This window comes from Euprymna scolopes, chromosome 35 (assembly GCF_053919585.1).
Source record: "Euprymna scolopes isolate OS-2025 chromosome 35, ASM5391958v1, whole genome shotgun sequence".
In the NCBI taxonomy this organism is placed as follows: Eukaryota; Metazoa; Mollusca; class Cephalopoda; order Sepiida; family Sepiolidae; genus Euprymna; species Euprymna scolopes.
The window spans coordinates 42604340-42619323 of NC_136516.1; the positions used below are offsets into that span (position 1 = coordinate 42604340).

Sequence of the window (14984 nt, forward strand, 5' to 3'; positions counted from 1 at the left end):
TTATCAAGGCCCAATGGCCACTCAGGGATAAGGGTTATTGTGTGTACAGTAATCAAAGGGATAGTGTAGCAATAGTATTGGAGAATTGGTAAGGTGTCATTACTTAGGAGGGTGGTTCATCAGGAATTTGTTTGTGTTGGGCTTGAAGACATCCAGATTGAAGTCGGGAGGGAAACAGGCAAGCGAAACAGCGTTCCACAGGCGTGCAGTTCTAAGAAAGAAGCTTTGTGCATGGAATCTACGTTTTGATTTAGGCACAGATAAGGAGTGGGGGAAACTATTGATGGTGGTTTCAAAACAGAAACTTGAAAGAAAAAAAAGGCACCAATTATGTTGCCGCCTTTTTTTTTCAGTTGGGCTCTGGATGTGTATGTTGTTTTGTTTTATGGCATATCAACCCTTTTCGGGTTATTTAAAGCCGAATCTAGTAATTTTGGAAAAAGTTTTTATGCTCCAAGTTCTTTATATCTTCAAATATTTATTCATGGTATTTGATATGGTTGCTTTGTTTTCAAAATAGGGCCCTTAGTGCTGCACTTAAAGAGATTAGAGAACACTTCCATTGTCTTCTCGGTAAATTTTACATAAGAATACATTTTTAGATTTTTAGTAGATTCTCTAACCTTTCTTTCTATAGGGAACACAAACATTATGCAAACGGATATATAAGCATTTAGTTTTATATATAGAGACCTAAGATAATTACGTCATGTTTGAGAAAAGTTAGTGCTAGTTTCTCTTCTTATTTTCTTTAGAAATAGACGACGACAAGGAAAGGTTGTAAATGGAGAAGAATTACCATCACTGACTTTGTCACCTGCAAAGGTGTATTGTCTTCCACAATGAACTGTTCATCTTCGTCCGATTCCTGCGCATCATCTGATATTTAAATTATCTATTAAAATTTTTAAAAATAAAATGGGAGCAAAAATGTACGAGTTCCCTTACTTATCTATTTCTGGGCAATGTCACCTGTGTCTGCTGATGTATATATATATATGTAGTGTATCTGGGTGTGATGAAGAGTATGGTGATCTCCTGGTGCAATCAGGTGGCAGCAGGACTCGGTGCCGGCCCACAAGTTCAAAGAGACCCGGCTCAGCTTCAGAAGAAGTGCTATGATTTTTTAACCTCCTCTCATTGGCTCCCCTCCTTCCCGACCTGAACCTGCTGAACTACTTCGTTGGGTCATACATTGAGAACATCACCAACATGACCTTCCACAACACCAACCCCAGCCTGATCACTGCCATCCATCTAGTATTCGCTGATTGAGACTGAAGGCGGCTACATTGAATGGATGTTAACTCTGCTAGAAAATTAAGTTACCCGAATTGATTTTTTCGATAAAATTTTAAAAATAAAGCTGTAGTGTTATTTTCTTTAGGGCGACAATTTTATCGTTTCACTATGTAAAGTGGGAATTGATTCAAACACGCCTTGTACGTATTAGTTCAGTATTTGGATAGATGCCAGATACCTCCAGATTGCAACTGCCCATTGCTTACATTCAGTATGCCGGCATCTTTCTCAGAGAGTGGAGGATTTCGTTTGTTGTCATAAACACTTTTTTTTCAATCACTTTGAATAATAATCAAGGTAAGTTTATGAATTGATTGAGATTGTCGGACTGACTTCCTCATCTTGTTTGTTATAGTCACAACAAATTTTAGTTAGTTTGAAAGATAATAATACTACGATTGTCTTCAAACTGGAAAAATTATGAAGTTCAATAGTTAAACTATCACTGAGAATTTTTGCATTTCATAAACTTACAGTAATTGTCTGTATTTTTGAGATGAGGTGTTTTCATTGATTGAGATCGTCGGACTGACTTCCTCATCTTGGTTGTTATAGTCACAACGTTTCGTCCGTTTTGCCCTCCGGCCTTCATCAGGTGTTTTGTATCGAACTGAGGAACCGTTTGTTAGGAGTCTCGAACCCAACCCTTTATTATTATTACGGGGGTACCGTGTTCGGACTCCAGCTAGGCTCTAGGACATAGTTGCTGATTTTCTGTTTTGAGTGTTACTTTTCACTGCCTTCGTTCAGGATTGAAGTCAGCACCTTTGGGTAACTGTAAACTTTGATACGTGACATATGGCCTAGACGTTGTATCAAAGTTTAACGTTACCCAAAGGTGCTGAGTTCAATCCTGAACGAAGGCAGTGAAAAGTAACACTCAAAACAGAAAATCAGCAACTATGTCCCAGAGCCTAGCTGGAGTCCGAACACGGTATCCCCGTAATAATAATAAAGGGTTGGGTTCGAGACTCCTAACAAACGGTTCCTCAGTTCGATACAAAACACCTGATGAAGGCCGGATGGCAAAACGGACGAAACGTTGTGACTATAACAACCAAGATGAGGAAGTCAGTCCGACGATCTCAATCAATGAAAACACCTCATCTCAAAAATACAGACAATTACTGTAAGTTTATGAAATGCAAAAATTCTCAGTGATAGTTTAACTATTGAACTTCATAATTTTTCCAGTTTGAAGACAATCGTAGTATAATTATCTTTCAAACTAACTAAAATTAACAATAAATTTTTTTTTTAATCATCTACATCATAATTCAGTTCATAAAGAGTTAAATACTAATCCTATTAATTATTTTGGGATGAAATTGGTGCAAAACAGTTTAGTTAAAAAATGTTGTCGTTTTTGGGTTTTTTTTACTTATCCTGGGACAAGTGTTCTTCTAGTTATTATGAATAAATGTAAAATAGCGCCTTTAGACAATTGCCGTTTCAGTAAACGCCATGATTGCACAAATCCTATTTTTATACCTCATTCACTTATCAGAAAGAATTTTAACGAGTGCCTTTTTTTATTTTTTTTTTTTATTTTTTATTTTTTCCACCTTCCCCCACACTTCCAAATAATTTTCGCTTGTATCTTGATATCATTTCGGATATAGACCTGAGGCAAGTTTGGTCTTTTTTTCTTCCACTGTATTTCAATTCTGTCGAGTTGAGACAGAAAATGATGATTTTGGCAATCCTAATTGTGATGTTTCTCCGCCACTACCTTCCGGGGGTTGATTCCTGGAAGTCTCATCGCAAATTACAACCCCTCCTTCCTACCGCAAGTGTTTAAGATAATTAAGTTCCTCCAAGAATATCTCTCATCTCAATCAAATAACAATGCTTGAAACAAAACCAAACGAAACGCTCCTGGGTATGACCTTAAAAGACATCTAGTGGTGAGGCTCCATTTGGGGAGCTATAGAGAATGTAAAGCTGCCATTTACGATTGCTCCCAGGTCCATTTTTGCTCTAGAGTGATAATACCTGCTAGAGCTTGTGATGCTACCAAATTAAGCTGTCTTAAGATATCGATTTCCTTAACCAAAAATGCAACAAACATTAATGTTATTGTTTTTTTTTCCTTCCTCTTTGCAAAACTCAATCATGTTCTGCAAAGTCAAAAACAAAAACAATTTTCCTCTACAAAACAAGCAAACCAAACACCATGAATAAATATTTGAAGATATAAAGAACTTGAAGCATAAAAACTTTTCTTTTTTTTACTTGCCTCCCCACCAGGGTAAAGTTAGACACAAGGTCGGTTTTTAATGTGGGGAGAAACCAGCTCCCAAAAAAGGGACACTTCGGTTATTAACAAAAATAAAAATATCAGTCATGAAGGATTTCCCCTCCATTAACCGAGACCAAAAAAGTGTAATTCAACATCAGGTCGGATACTACACTTTGATCTTGGCATGAAGGCCAAGAAAGAGAGAAGCATAAAAACTTTTACCAAAATGACTTCAGTCAACATTAAATAATCCGAAAAGTTTTGATATGCCGTAAAACGGAAACAAATTAAACACTAACGCAGCTAAATACAAACTCTTTTTCTATTAGATAATGAAAGGGGGGCGAGGGATAGAAAAGTTTTGATTAGTGAGCATGATCATATGTAAAGAGAGAAGGAATATTTGAAATAGTCCAAAAAGTTGATTCTTTTTAATGGAAATCGCTCCTAACAAGACATGAAGCCACTTGATGCAAGGAGCTAAAAAAGAAAATAATACTTCCATGGTAAATGTTAGACGGATAGAGTCCAACCCAGAAAACAGCAATTCTTCCCCTATTTCGTATGATTTGGAATTATCAGATTACTGCTCTCATCTTGTGCATCATTTTCACAATGTTTCGGTCGATGTAACCTCCGACCTTCTTCAGGCGTATCTTGTCTAACTCAGGAATGTTTCTGTTAAACTCAGGAATTTGGACTGAATTTTGAACAGAACCCTTTATTTACTTCACGGGGGTAGCATGCTCTTGTTCTATCAGCCATGACTGGAGAGAGGTCCTAAGTAATTCATAATTTGTATTTTTCAGTTGCCCACACTGAGGATTGAACCTTCAATCTTCAGGAGAATATCACTTTTAAAATTAAATTTTTCAAAGTACTCTAACCACTAGACCACGAGTCCTTCTACTAATTCTCACAACAGAACAAAGTGTAGTATCTGTTCTGATACCACACTTCACCTTTCTGTCCTCGATCAGTGGAGGGGAAACCCTTCAAAATGAAGGCAAGTTTTTATTTTGTTGCTATCCAGAATACCCCTTTTGGGGGGAGCTGGATTTTCTCTACATTAAAAACCAACCTTGTGTCTAACTCTGCCCTCGTGGAGAGGCAAGTAAATAGAAACAATCACCTTACTAAAATCAGAGGTCTAAGGATGAAATTTCCCAAAGTCAACTCTTTTCTCTTTTTCTTTTCTCCACACCCCGATTTTTTTTTTCTTTTGATTCATAGTACTTGCGCATGGGAATTCTGACAGCAATTATCAAATTATTAAATTTGGTGCAAATATTTTAACAATCCCACCAAGATGGGGTGTCTATTCCGAAACCAGTTCTTAACATGAGGAGGTTGGGGCTGTTCATTCCAAATGCCGTTCACACCATGAGGAGGTTGGGGGTTGGGCAATAACAACAACAAACATACTTTTTTTTATGATGGAGGTATGTTTGAATATAGACCAATTGTTTTTATTTTTTTATTTTTTTTAAGATAAATTTTTACCTTAGCTCCACCTATACAGTTTTCTTTAAAATAACGATTTCTATGGGTTTTCCACTATGCTGATTAAGAAAATCTCATTTATATTTGGCAAATAAAATTCCTCAAAGTCTTTTCTCTTTTACAAATCTCTCCGTATCCTTGCTCTTCAGGAGTCTAATTTAGATGCTTCTATTGATAGCAACAATTTATATGCGGACAGTTATTTGCCTATTGCCCGCTTAGACTCTTCTAGACATTTACATTGCCTGGCTCTTTATCTTTACAAGACTCTGCCTATTTTTAAAAACTTTAAAAATCAAAAAAAAAAATATATATATATCTGATCTCTAGGCTTGAGCGTGCAATCTTACAATAACGATGCTGCTACTATACCGACTCTTCTATGACGACGTGAGTGAAATTAGATCGTTTTTTTTATATTGAAACTAATACAAGAAAGAACGTTTTCTGCTCATGCATGTTTGGCTAAATTACCATGAAGGAACGATTTTTTTGCTACCCCTCCCTTTAGAAAAGTGCCCAGTTGAGGGTGAAGGAATTAATGTTTTTGACCAATTTGTTGATATTTGTCGTCCAGAGGGTCGAGCTTCAAAATGATACCAATCTTGTGAAAATCCATTGCCTCTGTCAAAAGTTTTTTACAAGACATACAAACATACATACATACATACATTTAAACAGATTTTTGCCCTTTATATTTTAGACGTTTAACAACCAGAGGCATGATTGAGATGAAATTCGCTACTTCCTAATGTGATGTTTCGTGGGATCACATCTTTGGTATGTCTCTGAATGATGCTGCAAAGGAGATAACTGACATAATAATATGTGTTTTTATTATTATTTAAAAAAATATATATCAATACAAAGTTTGGATTAAAAAAGGTTTTCTTGTCGTTATATTTGGCTACAGAGTCAATGTGTGCAAACTGCAAACTTCTCCAAACCAATGTCGAAGGAAAGGTGTCCTTTCTTTCTGTCTTTCTTCGCAGTAAAGTCAGGCAGAGCACATATTCTTTACTAGGCCCCCTCATTGTAATAAAGCTTCCAATTCCAGTAGTTTCTTTCCAAGAACTGCAAGCTTTAGATTATAGAAGAAATAGTTAATGCTGGAATATTTAAAAGATGGTCCTCTATTATTTTAATACAGCCATGTTTTTTTTTAAATATTATAACTCTTAATTATAGATGAATGCATATTTTGAAATTGTGAAAACTTATTGGTTCATCTTTTTTATGTACTAACGAATTGTTGCTTATTAAGGCCCATAGATCACTCAAGGATAAAAGTCAATGAGTCTGTCAGCAGGACAGTAAAATAACAATGCAGGGATTGGCCGCAATGGTCGAGACTGGTCAGAATTAGAAGGAGATGGTTCAACTAGAATTTATTAATATTGGACTTCAAGACGACTACACTATAGTCAACTGGGAAGCAGACCTGTGATATTGTGTTCCACAGGTGGTTAATTCTTGGAAAGAAACTTTGCTTATGGAAGTTCCAAAAAAGAAAGGAAAATAATTTACAGTGGTTGTAGCTAAACGAGCCTTTGTTGTAAATGTTTTAAAGAAGGGAACCGTAGATGGTAGTCGAGCACCTACCATGAAAATAATGAAAGAGTAGAGAAAGACTAACAATTTATATTCTGTGAAAAAAAAGGCTATAGGGAAGAGGATAGCCCCACATTAGATTTCGAATTTGGTTTTGCACACGGTCAAGGCAAATAAAGATGCTTTCAGCAGCACCTCCTCAGATACGACAACAATACTCTATTTCAGTACATATTTGACGCTTGTACTGGAAGAGGATTGCAAGAGGAGTTTTCAGGCAATATCTAGAGAGGTAAAAAGATACAACCATTTTTCCAGCAACTTTAAGTCTTTGAATTCAGCCCAGGAGAGAAGGTCAATCCTAAAAGATTATCTCCCCAGCCCACTTGCAAATACTCTAACCATTATTCCCCAAGTATATGTGTCAGAAGGAATAACAAAAATAATTTATAGTCAGCTAACGTGCTTTCTAACTTCTAGCGTGGTGCTACCGGAAGCGGTAACAAGGCAAATCAGTTCCTTTGCCTTTTTTTTTTTTTTTTTTTTTCTCAGCCCTCTATCTCCACTATGTATGTACTCTTTTTTTATTACGTTTTCCTGATCTGTCTTCTTTATATATTTAATAATCACTTAAAAGTTTTTTCGGTGATTATTTTAATTCAGAATCATCAAAATTAGTTTGTTTGTTTTGTTTTAAGAATTATTGAAAACACTTTTTAAAATATTTTTTTTTTAACTATTTTGAGAATATTATGTATTGGATATGTTTTTTTTTTTTGTTTTGTTTTTTTTTTGATGTTTGAAATTTTGTTATTTTGATTCCAATAATTTTATTTTTACACTTTTATAAACATATATTTATTATACAAATTCAAATAAAAAACAAATTTATTTTTAAAATTCCAAATAAACAAACTTTTATTTAAATAATTACATAGACATATTTTTTATAAAATTTTAAATAAAATAAAAACTTCTTTTTCTTTATTTTCTTATTAAAAGTACGAATAAAGACCAAGTCTGTTATTTTTATCTGTAAGATTTTGTTAATTTTTATTGCAAACTTTTCAATAATTTCCTTTCATCATCATCATGACGGGCTCCTTGCCCGGACCACTGTGACTCTTCCTCTCCAGAGTTTCCTGTCTTCCATCAGTTGCCTCAGATCTTCAGGTTCACAGTTGGCGTCGTGTTCTATTTGTTGGATGTACGTGGATCTAGGTCATCCTCTGGTTGCGTGTCCGTGTCGTGGAGTCCATAGCAATACATCACTCACCAATTCATGCTTGCTCCTCAGACAGTGATCGGCAAATCGTAGGCGTCTTTCTCGGATGGTATTAGATATGGCAGGTAGATTGCCATAAAGTTGCTGCTTCGTGAGATGATTTTGCCAAGATATATTTAATATTGTTCTTAGCATACGGGTGTATGTGCCGTCTAGTTTTCTTTCCAATCTTTTGGTGAGTGTCCAGGTTGTAGCACCGTAAACAAGGACAGACCCTACCACTGCCCTGAAGAACTGCCTTTTCAGTTTGTCAGCCAGTCCCGAAATTTCCTTTGCTTATATTTAATTTCAATAAATCGTTTCACAATAGAAATACGAAAGAACAAAAAAAAAGTGAAAGAACTGATTTGCCTTGTCACCGCTTCCGGTAGCGCTAAGCCGGAAGTTAGGAAGTACGTAAGCTGAGTATAACCATGAAAATATATCCTCTTCGAGTATCAAGTCTGTTATTGCAGACATCGATGACCATGACTCTCTGTTCCATTCGGCATTCGGTCTTTCTGATAAGATCTATAGTCGTGTTTCCAGTGATCCTGTTGAAATTGTCAGTGAACTTTGTTGTCTTCCTCTGATTTTTTTCCCCCCCGATGACTTTTCCTAATATCAAGCTTTCTTCCAAGCCATCTGCTCACATTAAATGAGCAAAGAACTTTAACTGTTTGACATGGACAGTATTGAGTAGTGATCTTCTATACTCTCCTTACACATGACTTCTTTGTTTGTCTTCCCCCTCTGTTTATGAGATTCATAGAATTCTCTTCAAAAATTATATCTCTGCTGCTTCCAAACCACTTTCATCCGTCTTTGTTACTATCCAACATTCGCAACAGTAAAAGAGAAATGACCATATGTACGTTTTCACGATTCTGATTTTTGTGCTGTGTTTTATATTTCTGTTTTGTAAGATGCACTCTATACAAAAGAAAAATGATGTTCACTTTTTACTGAGAACAAGTGAACCATGCGTGGTCCCCCGTGCACAGTGAATGACGTATAAAAAAATGACTACGTTCAGCATTTGCCCCCCCCCCGCATTTAACCCCAAAAGTCCCCAGGTGATGTCAAATCCTGGTGAAAATGAACAAACGATTTTTAGGCCTTAACATACGTAAATTTGAGTTCTGCATCATGCAAAAAAAGAAATGATTAAGTCCATCATTTGCACCCCCCCCATTTAGCCCCAAAAGTCTCCAAGGCCTTAACATATTTAAATTTGAGTTCAGCACCATGCAAAACTGCTAAAAAGACATATACAGAAAATTTTGGACAAATATGGTAAAATAGTCCCAAAAATGGAGTGTTTTTTATTAGCCCTAAAAGAGCTCCTGGGTCACACTCAAGAGTTATCGCGAAGTATAGACAAACAAAATTATATAGAAATCAGTTAGTTACAACTTTTCAGAAAGTTTTATAAAAATCCAAGACATCAATTATTTTTATTAAGCACAAAAGTGTCAATTTTAGCCATTTTAACCTGAAAGGCATCCCATGGGGGTTGGGGGGGGGGAGTTTTTCTGGAAAATCCGTTCTGTTACTTTTTACCTCATATCATGTTTAATATTTGTGCAAAATTTCAAAAAAATTCCAAGGTGTAGTTATTGAAAAAAGTGCGGACAGATGAACGGACAAGGGTGAATTTACAGGCCCACCCTCCTTTTGTCGGGGGCACCAAAAAGAGAACAACGATTATAAAAGTTTTTTTTTATAAACTGAACTCCCTGATTTATATGTCAAGTGCGCAGATGTTAGAAACAAAATTCTATAAACACTTGAATACACTTCTGCTGGCGAGTTTGACGACATGAGATTATACAACATAACTGTTGCAAAAATTTTTATATAATTATGGGATTACGATCACTGAACGTTGGGAGGTTTTATTTATAAATGCTGCCGATAGAAACAGACAAATAAAATTGAACCCTGTTCTATCAACCAATCAGAAACCAGAATTGCTCCATAAAAATTGAATCTTTTAGCATTCCAGCACATAAATTTTTTGTGTCAATATGAGAAGGATCTTTTGCTCTAGGCCTGCAAAATTATAAAGTTATAGGCACATGCCTTTTAAATGCTAACATGCGTTGCTCAAACTGCACATACATACATACATACACACACCTCTGATAAGCACCGGTTACCGGCCCTATAATAAGCACCGGTTACCGGCCCTATAATAAGCACCGGTTACCAGCCCTATAATAAGCACCGGTTACTGGCCCTATAATAAGCACCGGTTACCGGCCCTATAATAAGCACCAGTTACCGGCCCTAAAATAATCTTTATTTGCTTAACAGGTGGAGTTCTCTATTTCCCGTTCTGCCCTTCTCTCTCTCTTTCTCTCTCTCTCTCTATCTCTCTTTCCATTCAAGACGTCAACGTGACAACATGCTTCCTTTTCTCGGCTAGTTTACAATGTTAAGTAAGCTATTTTTCTACACGCGCCTCGACAGCCGTGCATTCTTTCAAGGTAAGAAGGAACATTCATCGAATTCATACACACGTATGCTTTAATTAACTCTTGCATAAGAATGAATACTTGTTATATCTTAACGAACTCTTACATACACAAAGAATATTCTAAATCCATACACATGTACTACGAACTCGCATATGTATAACGGACAATCCAATTTCTGCATGAAATATACGTACACCAATACATCTTGTATTTTTCAGTGTATAAATAAATTCGCCTTTATATATGTAAATATATAATCTTGTTTCAGCCTGTTTCATTCAATGTTCTTCTTAAATGTGCTCTTGGCACATGTTTATTTGTTGATTGTTTTATTACGCTGGCCTAGCTACAAACGACGACCTTTGAACCTTCTAGAAATCAACACGCAATCTTCTCAATAAAGTCCAGGACCAGTACAGAACAACTACCCACTGAAAATTCTTCATCTCTAGGACTTGTATAGAATAGCTACCCATCAGAAACTCTTCTGAAATTAAACATGGCTTCCAATTCAAGAAACAAAACAGACTCACCATGTTCAGTTTCGTCGTCAACATCTGTCTCTTTTGTCTGCGAAAGTAAAACAGAAATTTGTATAAAAAGGAGTAAATCAATCGAATTGATTCATAAAGTTAGGTTTTAATATTGTGTGAAACGCCCAACTGTTTTCATGGTCTACTTTTCTTTCATCTTCTCTTTTGACCGTATTCTAGTATCTCATATTGGCAAGGTCAAGGGGGTGCGCATGGGTTCACAATAGTTTTTTAAAAAAAATGAAACAACTTTTTTTTTTTTTCACATGGAGTTCACCACTTATCAAGGCCCAATGGCTACTCGGGGATAAGGGTTATTGTGTGTACAGTAATCAAAGGGATAGTGTAGCAATAATATTGGAGAATTGGTAAGGTGTCATTACTTGGGGGGGGGTTCATCAGGAATTTGAACTTGAAGACATCCAGGTTGAAGTCGGGAGGGAAACAGGCAAGCGGAACAGCGTTCCACAGGCGTGCAGTTCTAAGAAAGAAGCTTTGTTCATGGAATCTACGTTTTGATTTACGCACAGATAAGGAATGGGGAAAACTATTTATGGTGGTTTCAAAACAGAAACTTGAAAGAAAAAAAAAGGCACCAATTATGTTGCCACCTTTTTTTTTTAGTTGGGCTCTGGGTGTGCATGTTGTTTTGTTTTATGGCATATCAACCCTTTTTGGGTTATTTAATGCCCAATATAGTAATTTTAGAAAAAGTTTTTATGCTCCAAGTTCTTTATATCTTCAAATATTTATTCATGGTATTTGATATGGTTGCTTTGTTTTCAAAATAGGGTCCTTAGTGCTGCACTTAAAGAGATTAGAGAACACTTCCATTGTCTTCTCGGTAAATTTTACATAAGAATACATTTTTAGATTTTTAGTAGATTCTCTAACCTTTCTTTCTATAGGGAACACAAACATTATGCAAACGCATATACAAGCATTTAGTTTTATATATAGAGACCTAAGATAATTACGTCATGTTTGAGAAAAGTTAGTGCTAGTTTCTCTTCTTATTTTCTTTAGAAATAGACGACGACAAGGAAAGGTTGTAAATGGAGAAGAATTACCATCACTGACTTTGTCACCTGCAAAGGTGTATTGTCTTCCACAATGAACTGTTCATCTTCGTCCGATTCCTGCGCATCATCTGTTATCACATTGGTCGGCCGACCTGACCCTAACCTACAAAAAAAAACATGTTTACAATGACAAGGTTACCAAAGAACAAATAACAGGAAATATCATTTGGGACTCATTCAAACCAACACCATTTTTTCTTTACAGTATCTATATAACACTAGCAGGGAGATCCGACATCACCCGGGATTGAATGATGATCAACGAATGTTTCACACACCCATATTTTTATTCTCATCAAAATCAGTGCAATCGCCTATTTTTCAAATTGATTGATTGCCTGCATAGTTGCTGTTGTCTTACCACGTTTGGCCAAGTAATCCTTTGGCCTGCTTTAGGTAGGATTGAAACAACTATCTCACCTGGAACCGTAAAGACTCAACATCTTATTCGCTGCATCATGGGCCCCAAATGTGAGACAACTATGGAAGGCAGTAATTACTAGAAATACGGTTAAGAAACTCAGCATTCCTATTCCATTGTGGTTAATCACCTGAAGAAGCCAGAGGACGAATTGGCCGAAACGTGGTGAAACAATAACAAATATGAAGATGAGGATAACAGTCTGCAAATATCTAAATAAATACAAAAAACTTATCTCAAAGGATTCCAATAAAAAAAAAATATAATAAATTATTGATTTTCTTTGTTTAAAAAAGAAATTATTTGATCAATTGACATGATTTTTTGGAATATGATGTTTTAATTCCATGACTGGTAGGTACATCATAGAAAGTTTTGTTGTTTTTTTTTTGTTTTTTTTTTTTGCAGGAGGGATTAGTGTGAACTCTGGATATGCACTACATACAGCTTCTATTTCTCTCTATCCAACTTCCATTTTCCCCTATTTCCCTTCTGACCTCCTCTTTCTCCTCCATCCAGTTGGTCCTTTTCTAACTGGACATGCACACACAGACAACTATCGTTTATATTAGGTTGAGGAGAAAGTTCTTGCAGAATTTAAAATTTTGATTTCAAATGATGTATTTCCAAATAAGTTTTCGTTATAATACCTTTACTTTATATATTATTTTAAAGAGCGTTTTTCGCTCTATCTCATCGTTTAAATTACAATCGTTTTAAAACAATCATGTATTCTTTTCAGAATGTTGAATACAAGATGGAAAAAAAAAAATTTGCATAGTTTTCTTATTTCAATTCAAGCTAGGCTGAAAATCGGTTGAAACAGTTTGCGATATCAATGAAGCATTTGGCCCAGAAACCACTACTGAACACATAGCACAATGGTGGTTCAAGAAATCTTTTGACGGTGACGAAAATGTTGAAGATGATGAGCGTAGTGGTCAGCCATCGGATGTTGACAACAATCAATTAAGAGCCTTAGTCGAAACCAATCCATGCACAACTGTTCGACAACTTGCTTCTGAATTAGATGTAATGTATACAACGATTTCCAACCACTTGAGAGAGATTGGAAAGACAAAACACTTGATAAATGGGTGCTTTGTGAATTGAACGACAACCAAAAGGAACGCCGTTATGAAGTGTCATCTTCCCTTCTTTTATGCTACAAGAACGACCCGTTTCTCGACTGAGTTGTGACTTGTGATGAGAGACCCTGAGAGGAATAGAGAAAGGATATTTTAACTACCTCCCCTCCGAGGAAGGAGAGGGAGAGATGAGTGATTGAGAAAGGGGGAGGCCCTGAGAGTAAAGAGAAAGGATGTTTTGACTACTCTCTGAGAGAGAGGCGAGGAAAAAAGGTTGTATCCAGGAAACAGAATTCTAAAAAGATTCGAGTTGTAGCCAGAAAACTGAACAGCTGGGTTAGTCAAGCGCTCCTGACCCAGGGCCCTCTCTGGGCCCGATGTTATGATGCTAACTAGACGGTGTTAACAGGGTTTGTGACTTTTACTTAGTTTGGTCAGGCATCGTTTTCTGCTTGTAGTCAGTCGCCTTAAATTAAACAGTGTCGGTTGTGAACTGATGAAAATAATAGCTTGTTATTGTTTATAAACCAGAGTTCTGTCTGTTTGTGGTGAGGACTCTTCATCTGCATCAAGCTGACCGGACCAGCAGAGGGATTAATGAACCCGGAGACCACACAGGACAAGAGACGATTGGATCGGGAAATGAAGCGCCCTACCATTGAGACATAACATGTGAAGACGATCATAGGCCACCTTGTGATGGGACAACGTACAATCAAAAAAAAAAGCACCTGTCATATCGGGTGCCGTTCGGCAAAGAAAGTCACCTGTCATAAGGGCAATGCTGATCAAGAATATACCAACTTTGTGGGTGTTTGTTGTGTAGTTTTTGACTTTTAGCTAGGCATATAAACACATAGACACAAACAACAGCAGTAGAGAGTGTGAGCCACCTGATATCCAGCAGTAAGGTTCTGCTGGGAGACGGCTACTATACAATGTGACATAATACAGTGTGTACTGGACAATCTGTAAAAAGGTGGATATCGAATGTAGCAGCAAGTCCTGGGAACATATTTACCAGGAAGAACAGTTGAAAATAAGTTATACACCATCCACTATGACTATGCAACTCCTACAGCTACATGCCTAGAAAAATCTGACATGGTAATATGGGACAAAAAGAAGAAAGAAGCAACCTTAGTAGAAGTCAATGTCCCCGATGATGCTGGGTTAGACAGAGCTGAGAGGGAAAAGATAACGAAACACCAATGTCTTACGTACGACATTACGACATGAAAAGAAACTGGAATTTTAGGAAGATCTCTATCATCCCAGTAATTATGGAAGCAAGAATTTCAAAAACTACCTGGCAAATATACCCGATAAACCAAGTGCAAGAGATATAAACAATTGCACTTAAAGGGGCTGTTAGAATCTTACAAAGATATCTTGGTTAAAATGTACGAAACAATGGGTAAATGTCTGGCATCCAGTAGGATGCCTCATCCCTAGTTGGAGCAAACTAATAAGAAAATTGAAAATAAAAAAAGAAACAAGACAATTGCTCTTTAT

The 14984-nt window shown here is 36.4% G+C and overlaps 1 protein-coding gene across 1 annotated transcript in view; it reads right to left on the reverse strand.

Annotated features, from left to right (window-relative positions):
• Positions 1-14984, reverse strand: part of LOC145259836 (TRAF3-interacting protein 1-like) — a 217903-nt gene that overhangs the window by 15190 nt on the left and 187729 nt on the right. The window contains exons 11-12 of the mRNA XM_080117663.1: positions 11949-12063; positions 10879-10915 (exon numbers count right to left, since the gene is read on the reverse strand). Coding sequence (XP_079973789.1) covers positions 10879-10915; positions 11949-12063 — 152 coding nt within the window. The remainder of the gene's footprint in view (positions 1-10878; positions 10916-11948; positions 12064-14984) is intronic.